The sequence below is a fragment of the Mytilus californianus genome, unplaced genomic scaffold, assembly GCF_021869535.1.
Source record: "Mytilus californianus isolate M0D057914Y unplaced genomic scaffold, xbMytCali1.0.p SCAF_1, whole genome shotgun sequence".
NCBI lineage: Eukaryota > Metazoa > Mollusca > Bivalvia > Mytilida > Mytilidae > Mytilus > Mytilus californianus.
The window spans coordinates 76,841,586-76,859,773 of NW_026262581.1; the positions used below are offsets into that span (position 1 = coordinate 76,841,586).

Genomic DNA, 18,188 nt, shown 5'->3' on the forward strand with positions numbered 1-18,188 from the left:
TTTATTGTTGATTTGTTATTGTCCTGGATATGCATGAATTATTTGCCGCTGGTCGATAAGAAAGCACATGCATAATTTAGGACATTTATACTAACTTAAGTCTTGTTGTTTAAAAATATACACTAGAGTATGTATTGATTATAAATCAAGTACCCAAGAGGTCAAACCATATCTAATGTAAACAATGATAATATATATATAGGGTTAAATTTTAGAACAAGATCAGTTGCAAAAGATTTTTTTGGTTGAGCTTTTACATATAAAAAAGAAAAAGAAAATGGTTATCGCAAAATCGTGGAAAATTGCAAAGCTATTTGATGGAGTGCCCAAAGACGAAGATTTACAGTTGGTGGAAGAAGACTTACCCGGGTTGAAAGACGGAGGTATGTAAATATATATAGAATTCCATTCAGTTCTCACTATACCGGTATATGTAAAACTAATGTCACACGGTCAAATTATCAACGAATTCATTATTTATCAGTTGCCTTTCAGGTTAGCAGTGTACAGCTTCCTTTTAATACTAAATGTAGGCAAACTATAAAAAAAAAAAACAATGAACAAAACTAGATATTTTTTTTACGTTTTTGTAGAGATTTAAAAATATATGCAACTTTTTGACGATAAATGTTTTTTCTCTCTTTTGGTCACATTTTTTGTCACATTTCTAGACACCGTTTCTTCAATTAGGTTCGTTGCTTCGTCTACTACTATAAATGGTACGCTTCCCCAACATTAAAATCGTCACTTGAGTATAACTGGAAAAATGATTTTTTTTGTTATTAATGTCTGCTTAAAATCTGAAAAATTCCTTAACATAAGGGACCGTGCAATATTTATCAGGCAGGTGTGACCGGTGCAAATTCTGGTTATGACAAAAAAAGTGAATGTCCTATACTGATTTGGGATGTAAAAACTCAATGTCCTATGACTTGCATGCAGAAAAAAAATATGTGTCTCATTAACTTTATCTGAATTAATGTGACACTAAATGATAGGATGTCCTTAGTGATGAAGTAATAAATGAAAACTGATTTATGAATATTGTTGTTTAAGTATACATGTACATGATCAATAACACAATAAAAAAGACATTTAAGATTGTACTTAAGTAAAATTTGAAAAATCTGGAATATAAAATTGATACTTTAAATAATATAAGTTTATAAGAAACAGATAAGCTTCCGAAAAATGTTGATAGGATATAGAAGTCCTTTTCGAGATATATGAGGTTTAAAAAATGGGGAGAAAAGTTTTCTTGGACGTTTACCTTATATTTAGCATTGGCATTATTTGGGCTTCAAATCGTAAGAAAATAAATCTAGAATCTGCTTTAATTTTGTCAAATGACTTTTATGACTTACTATTTTCTATTCTTCTATTTCAAATAAAAAATTTGATCCTAATATAATTATTTTAATGTAGACCTTCAAAAAAATAAAAGTATTTCTATTGTAGATGTGATGTTAAACTTGCAAAAATACAAATTGAAGAAAACATGTACTTAGCTCCCTTTAAAGAAATATACTCTTTTACACATCCTAAATTTGAAGAATAGAAGAGTTTGAATTTTGTATGTCCTGCAATTATATTTGCCTCTTTTTGTTGAAATTTATTGTCATGATTGTTTGATATCATTTGTTAATTATGAAGCTATATACATGTAAAACATGCAAGAATGGTTCTTACATTTATTAAATAATAAAGTGGATAGTTTAATAGGGTATGAAAATGAATTCTGATAAATTATATGTATATGTTGTTCAACTATGTCTATTTACCTTGAAAGAGGTTTATAGGGAATGAAAATTATTTCTGATTAATTATATGTATATATGTTGTTCAACTATGTCTACTTACCTTGAAAGAGGTTTTTTCATTTGATTTGTTCATTCAGGGACTTTCTATACTATATAATTAGTATAGAAAGTCCCTGGTTCATTTGATGATTATAACTTGCTATTTTTTAATGTCCATGTATATTTTGTCTGCAAATTGTTAAAAATGAGTTAATTCAAATGAATATGAAAATATCATGTATTTTCATGATAATATATTAAAAATGATGATTTAAGCCAAAAATATACAGCCGATATGGCATACGTGAACATTAATATGATTTGCCAATCAAACAATTAATATAATAGTAAATATCATTTAAGTAGGTTTCCTAATATAAATCATATGTATACTGAGAGAAAAAAGTTTAGCAACTTATATTTTTAATATAATATATTTTAACAAACAAACTATACTTTGAAATATAACAAATAAATATAAGTTTACATTGTTTTTTTGTTATGATATAAACTATTTTTTGATAGTACAAATGTTTCTTGTTTGGATTTATATTTTAGTTAATATTTTTTTTTATTTGATAGCAATAAATCTTCATGTCCTATGGTCACAAGGTAAAAAATGTGAAGACCCTATGCCTGAAGTGGAAGAAAAATGTGTTTGTCCAACTGTGGTTTGCACCGGTCCCACCTGCTTGACAAATATTCACGGCCCCTAACACAGCTTACACTTACTATAGCTGATATAGATAGAGATATTGGACACCACCGCAAATTGCCAAAAATCACCCACAACCGCATACATCTTTCGTAAACTTTGCTGAAAATGAATAAGTTCGCAAACCCGGTGAAATAGGTAAAAAAAATTCCCAAACAATTCCGTTATAGCATAATTCACAACTGAAATATATTCGCAATCTTTCAGGGAGATTGCAGATCTTTGTTAATCTGCAGGATGATTCGATTACATAAAAAAAAGATAACCCAACCAACGGAAACCACTACCCGCCCGCCCGACCAACATCGCCAAACTTTAAGCTGGTTTTACGCTTCGTATATACAAACCGGCCAAAAATGAATAAATTGTCATAATGCAAATTATATATCTGATGACATCTCATATTTTATTTCAGAGATGTTGATCGAGGCTGTATATCTGACTGTTGATCCATATATGAGGTACTTTCTTTTTGTATCATGAAAATCGCTTTAACTGCTTTTAATTCGAACAAGGCATTTGCTATTTGTCCGGCTAGCCGGAAGAATAGTGCTGTGACTATTTGTCCAGCTAGTCGGATGAATAGCACTGTGACTATTTGTCCGGCTAGCCAAATTTTCAGTGGTGGGACTATTTTTCAAGTTATCCAGTTGAATATTAATGCGTCTATTTGTCTGGATAAACCCGTAATAATAGCAAGTGTAATGATGTATGTCCAAAATTTTCTATACACATACATGTAACAGATCTTGGCATAATTATCCCAAATATTACTTTTATGTAAAAGTATTGTTGAAGGAAACTTGCAGCGCACCCTATATCTCTTAAAACATATATGTTGATATATCGTTGAAACCGTAACTTCTAAAAACGACTGATAAAAATATTTGCTTTTCAGTTTTTAGTTTTCCATGCATAATGCATTAATTGGAAGTCAGAAAATATGAGATAGTTAACCGGTACATGTATGAAGCGGAAATGTAAAAAGAATAAAACTGCGAAGTCATTCATTTGAAATTTGATCACGAATGTCACGAAGGTCTAGGAACCCTATACTAGGTGTTTGATTTATTTAATTTATTTTAAATATTTTTAATATACAATTTTTCTAAACTTATACATGCTGAAGCAAAATTATTGTATTTGTACAAAAATCAATGCTTTCGATATTTCAATACATAATTAAATAATTTAAATGTAAGAGTATCATGATTTGCGATTTCAATTGTTCTTGAATCCATTTTATAAAATTTGATCTTTATTTGAGTTCATACTATCGAATTCGCGTATGAAAAAAATTTATCACGATGAACATCAGTTGATACCGCAGTTTTCAGCCATGATCACAACATCAGTGATCGGATAACACACGGCCCCTTGTGCTGCTGAAGATAATATTCCGCGCACGCACGCACGTACATGGTGATAAAGTGACATGCGCATGGAAATGGCCGGACAAATAGCCACTCCGTTAATTAATAGAGGCGGTTTTATTCAAATTACTATTTTATTCTGTAACGTCACAGGATAATTTTTGACAAGTGCATTAAAAAAGAAGACATACTAAAGAAAAAAAATCAAAGTTGTGTTTCTTTGTGTCTCGTCACGTCACGTTAGGCCCCATTGGCATACCAATCATATGATATGTTACCCAAAATCTACCAGCTTTAATATGGCATATTACGTATCTCTTTAGTGTTATCGAGACTTTTTGTCAAAATAAACGCTAATAGTTATTTTTTGTGTACTGTTTTGAAAACTTCACTATGTATATATATTTTCTACTGAAGAGTAAAAATATGATTTCTGATTTAAGAGTAATGTTAGAAACGAACGGAAAAGTAGGAGATACAATGATGGGTGAACAAATATCAAAGTAAGTAAATATAGAGTTAGTCAGATTAAAAAAAAACAGTAATGTCCTGTCAATACGAAGATTTTATACATATATCCGTCACAAAGATTTTCGGTGATTTACAAATGAGTAATCAAAGGGCCAGTGTAAGCTGTTGCCATTACATTACATCCCTCGAATGTCCGATCTTCTGTTTACCCTTTTGGAGCACCTGAGTTCAATCCCCAATTATTTTTTTTATTTTTTGTTTGTTGTTGGTTTTTTTTTGGGGGGAGGGTCTTTAGTGTTTTGTGTACTCTTGATTGAAAAGGGGGGACTTGTTGCTCAATTTTTAGAATTGTGTGTAGAGTTTTGTGTTTGTCTGTCTTTTTTTCATTTGGCCATGGTGTTATCTGTCTTTCTTCGACTTGTGGTTTTTAGTATTGGCCCTTGGTACCTTCTTACCGATTTATTTTTATCCAACCAATTGGAAGCAAACATTGCCACAATGATAGTAAGAGTATTACATTTCATGATTAGAATCTTAGTCGACTCGTGTTGCATTTTTCCTTACTGGCAATATACAGACGCAAATCGCCAATGAAAACCTATAAATCATTATACATTATACATTATCAACTATGTTATAAAGATGTATGTACTAGTATTTTGAATGTTTGAAATTAATCATATGTGATGACAACTTTACAATTAAATGTCTGAAAAAATGATTCAGAAAACGCATATACCTGAAAATCTTTTGCTGGATGAAGAAAATTGAAAATATCAGGAAGTATATTATACGTACAATTGCCACATAAAATTCCATAATATATATTCAAAAAACATCTACACCATTTGTCTCCGGATAAATACGAACTAATGTTATACTATTGTTTCAGAAAAGGGAGAAGGTTTGGTACAATTAAAACGTTTAATCCCGCTGCAAATGTTTGCACCTGTCCTAAGTCAGGAATCTGATGCACAGTAGTTGTCGTCTGTTTATGTAGTCCATACGTGTTTCTTGTTTCTCGTCTTTATATAGATTAGACCGTTGGTTTTCCCGTTTGAATAGTTTTAAACTAGTAATTTGTGGGGCCCTTTATAGCTTGCTGTTCGGTGTGAGCCAAGGCTCCGTGTTGAAGGCCGTACCTTGACCTATAATGGTTTACTTTTATAAATTGTTACTTGGATGGAGAGTTGTCTCATTGGCACTCATACCACATCTTCTTATATCTAAATCAAGACGTTATATACATTACTGTTTACATGTACAATAAATACTTGGTAACGTTTACTTATTTCAAGATCATTAAAACATCTTAATTAAAGAATGAACAATTCTGAATTTTATTTATTATCTAATTCCTAAAATACTCATTTGACAATATTTAAAGAGTGATTGACAGTAAAAACAAAGACTACCCAGTTGGAACAATAGTTAGAACTCACTCAGGATGGAGAAATCGTACAATTGTTACATCAGAAGCTTGTCGTAGAATGCCGGAACTTGGTGATCTGTCATTGTCCACAGCTCTTGGTGTTATGGGTATGCCTGGGTAAGATCTTAGAAATTATTTTTTGTATATTTATTCAGTAGCGTACGATTACTTTAAGTATGTTAGATTTTTAATAAGGGCATACACCAGATTTCTGGTTTGAAAACTGCAAATAAAATTGTATAATTTAATACAAATTACAGAAACTGCATGTATCAGTTCTCGTCAATGGTCTTCCAAACTATCAAACAATGAAGGCTTTTAAACCTAAAATAACAGCAAAAAGGACGTTAAAGAAAATTGAGAATGGAAATCGGGAATATGTCAAAGAGACAAGAACCCGACAAAAGTGCAGACAACAGCCGAAGGCCACCAATGGGTCTTCAACGCACCCGGAGGTGGTACTCAGCTGGCCCCTAAATAAAATTGTGTACTAGTTCAGTAAAATGGACGTCACAACCTAGGAACACAAGTGTAGATAATATTACAATTTAACAAAGGTAACATTTTTTTGTCAACTTGGATTTTCAAATATATTAAAACATAAGAATAATGCAATTCCTGATCAAAACACTATGTACTAGGCTAATCGAATGTCAATGAAATAATGGTACTTTGATGTTTATACAAATTGAATGATTTTGTAGTTAAAAAGCCCACATTGCCATGAATATCATCATACTGTTGTATCGTACATGAATGAGAGTTTTGACAGTTTCTGAGCAACATTTTATAGAGTGATTAACATTTAGTACATTGTAATTCTAAATCTGGCATTTGAAAATAGAATAAACCTGTAACATGCATGTTTAACTACTTTGAAACAATGAACATTTCATTGCATTTAAAAACTCCTTGCATTACTGTATATTTTATTCTGATTGCACTTCAGACAATGTTTAATATAACGAAACGGCAATTTTGACTACTGGCTGAAATGCTTGCTGTATACTTAAAATAATAAATACTTATAATACCTATATCAATCCGCAAGGCGCCTGACTTCTGTTTTAATCTCCGTCAGATACTATCGCGACCAAAACTTTTGGTAGCAAAAACATTATAAAATATATAAAAACATGTTTTCACAGAATGACATCTTTTTTCGGTTTCCTGGAGATATGCAAACCTAAAGAAGGTGAAGTAGTTGTTGTCAGTGGGGCAGCTGGTGCTGTAGGCAGTTTGGTAGGACAAATTGCTAAAATAAAGGTAAAGTCAATTTGAAATAGTACCAATCGTTTAGTTGTATATTTTGCCGGATAAATTACAGATAAATTGCTAAGTAAATGAAAAGCTGTTTCAGATCAACGCCGGCTTTTTTAAATAGGAGAATGAATACTATAATGTTAACTTTATGAAAGTAAAGGATTTTATTTCACTTTCAGATTGTTTGCACACTTATTTTCAGTTTGAAACACGATTAAAATGTTTTTTTCTTTTTCTTTTATGGATTAAAATCTTGTACACCTAATTACTTTAAGCAATGTGCAACATCGTGTTTCTCTGCTCTGTAAGATTAGCTTTCTCCAGGGCATTGCTGTTCTATGAGTGATATAAGAGTGTAATATAATACATTATAAGGAAAACAGGAATCACCAAAAATATTGGACAGTACAACAGACCACCCAAACATAATAAACATCAACACACAACTCCCGACAAAACAGACGCACACACAACAACTAACACCACCCGGTCTAGATAAACCAACTTGATACAGACACACAATTAATGCGATTGGGTTCAACCTTCCCCTTTGCCAATAAACACTTAACAACATTTAAAATTACAGAGAGCATGTACGTACAGTGATTGTATTTTCATTTAAGAATTGAATGCTTCTTTTTGTAACTTCATTGGGGTGTAAAAGCGTTGACCGAAGTACATTTTGTATGAAGCGCGGAAGCGCTTCATTCTAAAAATGTGCGCACGGTCAACGCTTTTACAACCCTATGAAGTTACAAAAAGAAGCATTCAATAATAATAATTACATTTTATAAGCTAGGATCATGAAAACACGATTTTTATCAAGTTTTTATTTAATTTACTTGTGCACTTTATTGTGAGACCTCGTGTCATCATGAATGATAAATTTCATTGTGTAATGAAGTTGATTAAGGAATAACGCGAGATTGCAGTTAGCCAATCAGAATAACGTATTATAATGAAACATACATCTAATGTAATTATTACTATATGGTATCTCAAGATTACGTTATTGTAGAGTTTTCTGTCTTGTCTCCAATCTCAAAAGGCCAGATGACATATTGATCAACGGCTAAGAACCAATGCCAGTCTTTTAATTAAAATGAAGTTACATTGTCTCTCCAAGTGTTTTTTTTTATAAATATATTCTGTCATGACGTCCCAATTTATTTGTTGATTTTTTAGTGATTTTATTTACAGGGTTGTAAAGTTATAGGATTTGCAGGAGACGAAGAGAAATGTAAATGGATAAAGGGTTTAGGATTTGATTGTGTTTATAACTATAAGAAGGTTACAATTAACGATGCGCTGAAGGAAGCCGCACCAGACGGTGTAGACTGTTACTTTGATAATGTAAGATAAGTTTTAGTGGGAAATAACTAACAAACTAGAAAAAAGAAAAATAATAAAGATCCGACACTAAAAACATAAAACAAATACCATTTTTTAAATATATATTCGTTAAAAAAGGGAACATTGTATGTAGATATGAAGTATCATTTATCATTAAACGTGGAAACCTATTTACAAATACAAATACAAATACAAAATTTTTTATTGTCAATAGACCACTTTCGAGTTCATCCTTCACCGGAAAAAACTCGTCAATTATGCGCGCCTTTATGACGTCATTTACCAGATAGAGGCCATGGATCGCCTGTATCCCTGCACTATTAACGTTCATCAAGCGTCTTAGTGATCGTCATTGTGCAGGATAAACTAGAAATAATGTTTGTTTTGTAAGTACTTAATCACAATTCCCTAATGACAGTAGTGCTGATTGTCAATTATGAGAATTTAATTTGCCGAATAATTCGTGCAATATAGCATTATAGTTTTCCAACCACTTGCTCAACATTGGAACGGAAGTGACGATGCCCCTAAACGCACGAATGATGTTCACTAAAACCAGAGTTTTTGACGGAAATGCCTCGAACTCGAAAGTTGTCTAATACGCCCAATAATTTGAGCAGTACAATTAAGTTCAATTTCATACAAGTGATTACATATTGATAACATTGATTATTAACAATTAAACAAAATCAAGTCTTTCTCAGCAGAATAATTTCTACAGGAACAATATGTATAGCTTTACAATATAATATAGATGGACAAACTACCGGTGACTTAACTGATCTAGAGTTACATGTACTACCTTTAAAGATAACAAACATTCCTGTATACACTCAAGCACATTTTAGTCAGTGTCGGGGAAAATACTTTCTATGTTCTTTTACATGTAGTGTAGTGAATCATGAGACTTTAGAAAAATATCTTACTTTCGAACCTGATTAAATAATATTTATATAGAAGATAGTAGATTACAATATTCACAAGAGATTTTAGTGAATTATACCTTTAATAGCAAAATAAATAATTTATGTGTACAAGCACATGGACAATGATTTATCATTTGTGTGTCGCATATGTGAGCTCTTGATCATGTATGAGTTGCAGGGATGAGGTATTGGTCGTGAAAAGTATACACAATGTGTCATTCTTTATTTTTTACATCTTATTTAGGTCGGAGGAGAATTTACACTAAGTGTTCTTAAAAATATGAAAACTTTCGGTCGGATGTCAATTTGTGGACAAATTTCGCAGTACAACGCTACTGATAAATTAAAAGGTAACATTACCACAAGTATATCAATCTACAAATACTCTTGATATAATATACATCTAAGGCTAAGTAAACCTGATTTTCATCTAGATTATATCACTGAACTTAACAGACAACATGCCTAAATTTAGCAGTTTTGTTAAGCATTTCAAAAGAAAAAAATAATGATCTGGGGTTTGGGTTCCTGTCAACGGATATCACAAACCACAGTGTGCCTGCATATTGACATTTATTGTTATTAATGTTTTCAATTTACACTAAGAATATTGGAAATTTCTTTAACGTATCATTCACACATATTCCCATAATATTATCTGCTCAAACGAAGGCCACAGATGGAAAATTTTGAAATACATCGGAACGACCTGCGTACATCTTTATTTCTAAATTATCTGAATAAAAAGATAAAAAAAAAGTGGTATGATTGCCAGTAAGACAACTCTCCATCGGGACGGTCTCCGTACGACCTTCAACAATGAGCAAAACCCACACCGCATAGTCAGCTATAAAAGGCCCTGAACTGACAAATCAAGCTCATTTAATGCGTCGAGAATTCCGACATTATCCAAATTCGGAAACAGTATGTAGTGTGTATATTGAATTATCAAATATAAAGAAAGAAGTACACAATAGAGCATCATAACTTCATAATTGATAATATTCTTTTCTACAATATCTAAATTGAACTATAATGAAAATAGAAACTGAACGTTCGTAAGGATCTTTCTTGCTCGATTTCAATTAAATGTCATAAAACATTTTTGCTTTAAGTTACAACTTCACATTTTCATTCACTTAAATTATTAAAACAAAAGTTTTCGAACAAAATATTTGCAATAAAAAGAAACATATCCTAAGGACTTGTTTGACACTTCCAAGAAATTATTTTGAATAGAAAGTCAGATCTTGTGAAATGAAATACGATGACAGTTTTCTTTTAAATTTTGTATCCATAGCCGAGCTTCAATTTCCGATGATATTGTTTAAGCAGCTCCTAGTTCAGGGATTTATTGTCACGAGATGGTATAACAGATGGGCAGAAGGAGAGAAACAAATGTCACAATGGATCAGAGAGGTAAATGAACTAAATACTTATAAATGTTCGTCCGAAGAGGTTTTAGTATACCTTCCCCGACCATGCAAGACCCTCATGGGTAGTCAAGGTCGTTAAAAACCACCCTCGTCGTAGCATAACTTCATCAGGTATGCTCAAACCTAAACATTTGAAAGCCAGTGATGCGTAAATACGCTGTAACGTAAGCAGCGAAAGTACAAATAAATAAACCTTAACTAAATAGTCAAATTCATCAACTAAAAAAAAATAATCATATGAAGAAAACGTAGCAAATCACATGAGAACTGGTTTTACATGTCCGTACAGGCTGAATATTTCAAGCCCAAATATATGTTTGGTTATTTGTAATTTCAAATGCCTAGGAACTTAAAAATGCATGGATGCGCAGAAACATGAATGGAAATGAAATGCAAACATCATGTAGTTAATCTTCAAATTTTACAAAGGATTAATGACCTCAGTATGAAGAATCGTTCAAAGTCTGGATGGAGTTTTCAGAATAGCGAATATTAATGGGGGGGGGGGGGGGGGGGTCGTGAAAAATAGGCAAAAAAATAAAGATAAATATTGTAATGGAGGGTTGAAATATACAAAAAAAAATAGATATTAATGTGGTGTTAAAATATAAAGAAAAGAGATTATAGGGGGTGTTAAAATACAAATGACAGAGATTTAAAATTGGGTGTTGAAACATAAAGAATTGAGATTTAAGGGGTTGTCACAGTAAAATATAAAGAACAATGAATAATGGACAAACTCAATAAAGAATAGGGAAAAATGGTACAAACAAATAAAGAACAGATTAAAGGACTCATTTCGTGCAATTATAAAAAAAAAATCCCCTAATCTGCGCAAATGTAGTGTGCACTATTGTATCAAGTTCTCTTTTGTGAATTTGAAACTACAAATTTTACAAAATAGATTATTATAGATGTATCACTGAATTAAACCACATGACTCATGTATTAACCTGGCATCACAAAAATGTAACCTAACAAACAAAAACTAATAAACCTTAGATTGATTTTTTACAGAAGAAAATTCTTTTTAGATTTTGAATTTTAAATATTTTACCTTTGAAAAACGAAGATGAATCACCAAGCAAAAGAAAATCACATCAAGAAGATAAGATATATATATCATGCAGCTTGCATTAATCCATCCATGCAGATTTCTTGTTAAAAGTGATAAAAACAGAATCTATATTTTTTACATAGCCTGGCCCCATGAGGTGAGGCAAAACAGATTCGAAGTTTTGTTATTCATAGCACTTGCATTACACTCCAAACGGTATATTCGAGGTCAAAACGTAATCGTGTAATATATAACTTTTTATTTGTTTCAGGGTAAAATAACATACAAAGAAACAGTAACAGAGGGATTTGAGAATATGTATACAGCATTCAGAGGACTTTTCAAAGGATCAAATACTGGCAAGGCCATTGTCAAATGTTGATGTGTAGATGTAAAAGCCTTCTGTTATTGGACAATGTATCACCTTTTAAAAGTGTTTCCTTCGCCGATTTTTAAAAGATTACTTGAATGTATTTTTCTTGTTCAGTCCTCCAGAATCAATCTATATTGAACCAAATAAAGGAAACATTTCAATGGAACTACATCTTTTGATTGACATAATACTAAAAATCTCTGCAACCTTAAGTGTACATCACATGTTGCTCTGGATATGTTTAATATATCATAAATCGTTTTTTTTTCTCTCAGTGGAATAGAGAAACTGGACAGTGTCTATGGTGCCTTATTTTCATTGTTCACTTTATTTTATTCTGTCAGATCATTATATTGCTTTCTGACTTTTATTCCCGGTGATAGTTTGGTCTGGCTCATCACTCGTTCATTTTTTCTATATGTACGATGTCATTATATAACATCAGGCTCCTATTATATTTATTAAAATATATCAAAATAGATATGCATTGTGTGGTTAATGTTAAAGGCTTATACTATATAAGCGATTCAAGTTACGAAGACCGACTGTTCGAGGGCTAACAGTAATGAAAACGAGACTATTCTTTAAACACTTTCATAAAGCAAAAGGAAAACGTTTACCTATTGTCCTAGCTGCAGATATGACACATTGCAGAGGATTTAGGGGAGGGCCCAGTGCCCCCTTATGAAGCTTCATATATGATAAATGCATAGACTTTTTACAAGTATCACTCCAAATGTTGGCTTGCCAAGGCCCCCTTTTTTTCAAAATTCTGGATCCGCACCTGCATTGTATACAGACACGTCTAACCTTGTCTATAGTTGAAGACCATTAGATGTCTTTTTCTTATTTTGTTGTATTATTGGGTTTCTGTTTCATGAAGTATGTACCCAACATCTCCTTTCATTCATTCATCGTTATAACGCGGATAAATAAAGCGAATGAAGAACATCATGTTTTGTTTGGGTTTCCAATGCTTTGGCCATCGCCGTTCCTGGTACGAACAAGTGTTTTGAACGCGACAAGGCACATTTGGCATGTATCACTTTTATTTTATACCAGATCAGTTGTTATTTTTTTTTTCTGTTCTCTTTATAATTTAATTGGCTGAAGTTATCGTATATAAAATTGAATTAACGTTACATAATCTTATCCGAAAATTACATGTGGACTATCTTATAGATAGATAGATATTTTTATTTTAAAGTACAACTTGGTACATGTACATGAAATACAATATATTACCATTTTAAATATATGTAGTCAATACACATGTATATTTATACCAACCAGCCTTTAGAGGCTTATGAATATTTCGTACATAAATGACAGTGCATCATTGATGCACTGTCATTTATGTACGAAATATTATATGAATAAATTTCAAAATCATATTAATCCTTATTATAAAAACAAGAACATATGGCCTTCAATATCGTTATTTCAGGACAGACAAGTATATTTCCATGATATCGAAATTATAGATTTATTTCTATACTGGGAAAAATATTTTAAAACTGTAAGATATCAATTTTGAAGTTGAAAAAAAATGATAACCGAAAGACAATCCAAAAACCTCCGACAAGATATACGACACTATCTGCGAAAGTATTCCTTTATGCAGGCGTCACACTGTCCCGAAATTGACACCAGATGGCCATACGAATATGGAATTTCGAATTTCCCACGAACGGATGGTCCCGAACTTGTTTAACAGCCAATCATAAGCCGAAGCAAGTACGATGCCTACAGAAGATCACACGATGGCACACGAACCATACGTGGGAAATTTACTATCAATTACCTTATTTTCCCTTACTTTACAAGTATTTCTATATTAAAATAATTTTCAAAATTTCAGAAACAAAATTTATTACTCCATACACATTTTGCTTTAAGTTACAACGCAATATGTGAAAATGATTTGTTCATCATCACAATGTTAGTGTCTATGTATTGATTGTACTGTCATTGCACTGTGGGAATAATTACTGGATCATCCTGTCCTGCCATGACACCGAACAAGCCTTTGAGGTAAAGTAGTGATCCAGGTTTATTCTAATTTGCCTCCCATTCCGGGTTCTAAGTGTTCCTTGCTCTCGGTAGACATCCAGAAGTACTTTGTCATTTCTCCATGCCTTTGGGATGACATTCTGGTTCTAGTCCTCCAAGTCTATCAGGTTTTTGTCGGTGGCTGGATATCTCAGTCTGATAGAGATTGTGAAGGATCGCACGAGTTGTGATGATTTTTCTGTATGTATCTGGCCTCTGGTTCATGGTCCTCAGTAAAACTTGGAACTTGTGTGCCAGAATATCAAAGGCATTCTCCACTAGACGTCTGGCTCTGGAGAGTATATAGTTAAATATTTTCTCATGATGCTCCATTTTTTTCTGATAGAAAACGGGTACATCAGGCACTTGTTGATCCCAAAAGCATTCTCCCCTTCTATGTAGTATGGGACAGGAACGCCATCACCAGGTAAACTTCTCTTCAGGGAGATTAAATGTGTTGTTCGGACTTTCCAGGCATTCCTTCAGATCAGACCCATTGTAGATACTGGCATCGTTCCTGGAACCATCAGAGCCGACATTAATCCAAAGAAACTTGTAGTCTTCATCGACCAAGGCCATGAGAACAATGGAGAAGCCCTTGAAGTTTCTGTACACAGAGCCAGTATTCCAAGGACAGGTGACCGAAACATGCTTGCCATCCAGAGCACCACAATAGTGTGGAAATTTCCGTTTTTTCCCAAACTGCTCTTCAATGGCGGCCCACTCCTCATTTGTAGTGGAACACTGGATTACCTCAACAGCAAACTCGGCTTTGGTGGAATCGCAGACATTATCGATGATAAGGGAGATGGTGTTTGGAGCAATTTTGAAGATGAAGGACATGCAGGCTTGGATAATTATCACCGCAGGCCATGCAGGTGTCGTCGAGTGATGGACAGCTTGAGACGAGGAGAGAGAAACTGTCTGTACCATGTGTCCTTCTTATCTATTCTGCATTATACTCTTCGCAAGACCTCATCGTAGACGCCTCTTGGAAGTCTTGTGTATATTTTAGAAGTCTTTCTTATTTTCTATCTTCAGCTCCTTTAATAGGGTGCTATAGTGGCCATAGAATTCTCTTCTTCTGTCAGACAGCCATTTTCTGACCCACATAGACCTCAGTTTCCACCTTCGCCTCAATTTGTCCCTGCACTGGAAAATAAAAAGCAAAACAAGATAAGGACATTGTCGAATATAAGAAAGGCAAATATCAATATATGACAAAGATATGCTGCCTTCTTTTTCCTGATTGTCTCATAAAAATAACTGCAGTAACTGAATTGTCAATAACTGTGGTTGAAGCATTGGGAGTTACACACGCCTCTGTTCTGTAGAGTTGCTCAGGGCTGTCTGAGGAAGATGCTCTGAAGCTGCTGGCCTTTTATATGTCCACGTTACCATGAAACATGTGAAAGGCTAGAGCTACTCAAATTTAGCTGTCTTCGCCGACCGACAACGGGGTCCTATCTCAATGTCATCGTACTATAATAAGGTGGCTACACGACGGCATTGCGAGGGCTTCACGTAGTCGTGTGACCTTCGTAAGACAATCGGGCAACTTCTTGTTTCCTTCGTATAGTCTTCGTGAGGCGAAAATGCTCGATGGCACAGATGATCACACGAAGTAAAGACGAAGGTGACACGATTTGTTAAGATGCCCTCACGATGGCCGTACGAAGAACAAAAATGGACATACAAATTCAACACGAAAATGAACCTTCGCAAGGTCTTTCGGAAATTTTTTGGCATGTCAAAGATTTTGCCACCGCTCACGAAGTTGCTGCCATAGCCTGAAAACTCAACCGGCCGTGATACGATGGCTAAAGATGCCCCCGCGAATAGCTCGATGTTTTAACGATCACACCCGAATTTGAACATTTCCATTACCGTGTGTCCATCTGGTGTCGATTTCGGGACAGTGTGACGCCTGCATAACAAAATCGTTTATTTAGGTAGATAATAGCTATAAATAGATGTAAACCTAAAACTTTGACAGTCATAATGATAAAGCAATTTTATGGTCTCTTTTCTGGCAAAACTAGGTCGATGTTATCTGACATACATTTGTTTTTTATTCTACTAAAGAATTAAGAAGATCTATCGAAAATAAGAATGGTTATAGAGTACATAGATTTAGTGATCTATTGATCATTATAATGTCTATAGATAACATCTGTTATATTTCCTATTTTGTCAATTTGAGATTAAAAAATATATATTTATAATGTCATAGATATATTTAGAAAATTTCAATTTACAAAAAAAAAATAGCACATCTATTGTTATGAATCCAGGATTTAAAAACAAATTGGGGGAAGGCAATATAAGGAATAGGACTTGTAAAACGTCTATGCATTAACTATATATGTAGCCCCCAAACCCCCCTCCTTCGTTCCCCAAAGAAAAAAAAAGAAAAATCCTCTTCTTAGTGGTATTGTAATTTTGTATAAATTGTATTTTTTATTGTTAATCTCAAGTGTCTATTGTCGGTCCATTAATTCGGAACAAAGTCTTCTTATTATTCTTCTAGTTATCACTTGGCTTGTACCGATTTTGCTGAAATGTTGGTACCGGTGATTATCATTTATACAGAAAAGCATTAAAAGTACCAATTTTACTTCACGAGATTGGCATTTCGACATGTCTATGCATTGATGCTCGAGGCGAAATATTTGAAAACCAAATACTAATAGTAACTTTGAAGAATTGATACCATCGAAAAGGACAGAAAGTATTGATAAACCCAGACGAGAAGCAGAGCTATGCACAAGGGAGATAAATTCAGTGATTTTAAATGATTACCAAAATTTTATAACACTGAATTTCAATACAAGAAAATCTGTATTTTCTTAACAGTTCACCAGCATAAGTATCGTCCCAGTAGTAGAAATAACGATAACGGTACTAAATGTACTGCACCAGATACTCATTTCAGTAATTTAAAATGTCTCTTCGATGATGCTGGAGGTCAAATATTAGGAAGCCAAATTCTTATAGAAACGTTGAAGAGATGATATAATCAAAAAGAACCAAAGTATAGCCAAACCTGGACAAGGATTTAGAGCAGTTAATGAGGGAGATATATTCCTTTATTTAAAATGATTTCCAAAATTTTATAACAGCAATGCCGTATGACTATAAAGTTTCCCCTGTATTTGTTTCACTCACATGGTCAAAATCTAAAGGCATTCAAATCCTACTGGAAATAAAATATTAAAGACCCTATATCACAAACTTTAAATATTTTGCAACAATTTTAAAGTTTTGCATTAAATCTTAATGCTTTCAGTACTGAATGTTAACAAATTAAAAGAGTTGGTCCTGCTTTGTTTCATAAAACAGGATGTCAAACGTAGATACAAGAAGCTTGTCTTCGGGAGGGATAAATCGTACTTTGTAAAATATCACTCTGATTCAAACAAAAAATTCTCTGAAACTGACATTATCAAGATGCTTGATTTCTTGATTGACAACATATTTGTTACGTGTAGAGGACGTGTTTTCCAACAAACAATCGGCATTCCCATGGGTACCAACTGTGCTTCTATTCTTAACGACTTGTTCCTTTATTCACACAAGGCTGACTTCATACAGGAGTTTCTTATGAACAAAAAAAACCCAAAACTTTATGACAAAAAAGAGATGATTTTAGCTTCCCAATTGTGAACTTTCCATTTCTATGTAGCAGCATTCCAGCAGCGCCTGCATATCGAATATATATATAAGACGACGGATATGTTCCAATTATCGTAACAATTCCGTCCTCTTTTACTCGAAGGTGACCTACCTAATTAGACTTGTCACCGGGTTTGTACTTGCATGAGCAACACGACTGGTGCCACATGTGGTGCAGGATCTTATTACCCTTCCAGAGCACATGAGATCACCTCTGTTTTTTGTGTGGGGTTCGTGGTGCTCAGTCTTTAGTTTTCTATGTT

General features: G+C 33.3%; 1 protein-coding gene across 2 annotated transcripts; it reads left to right on the top strand.

Moving 5' to 3' along the window:
• Positions 1–75: 75 nt before the first annotated feature.
• Positions 76–12,679, top strand: LOC127724218 (prostaglandin reductase 1-like). 2 transcript variants are annotated; one of them, XM_052231126.1, is made up of 9 exons: positions 76–383; positions 2,930–2,975; positions 4,331–4,390; positions 5,746–5,907; positions 6,939–7,056; positions 8,254–8,406; positions 9,577–9,682; positions 10,668–10,751; positions 12,097–12,679. In XM_052231126.1, the coding sequence occupies exons 1-8, from the start codon at positions 278–280 to the stop codon at positions 10,703–10,705; spliced, it is 789 nt and encodes a 262-aa protein (XP_052087086.1). In that variant the 5' UTR covers positions 76–277; the 3' UTR covers positions 10,706–10,751; positions 12,097–12,679. The 2 variants fall into 2 exon arrangements, with proteins under 2 accessions (XP_052087086.1, XP_052087080.1); XM_052231120.1 differs by having other exon boundaries at positions 137–383; positions 10,633–10,751.
• The last annotated feature ends 5,509 nt before the right edge of the window (positions 12,680–18,188 follow it).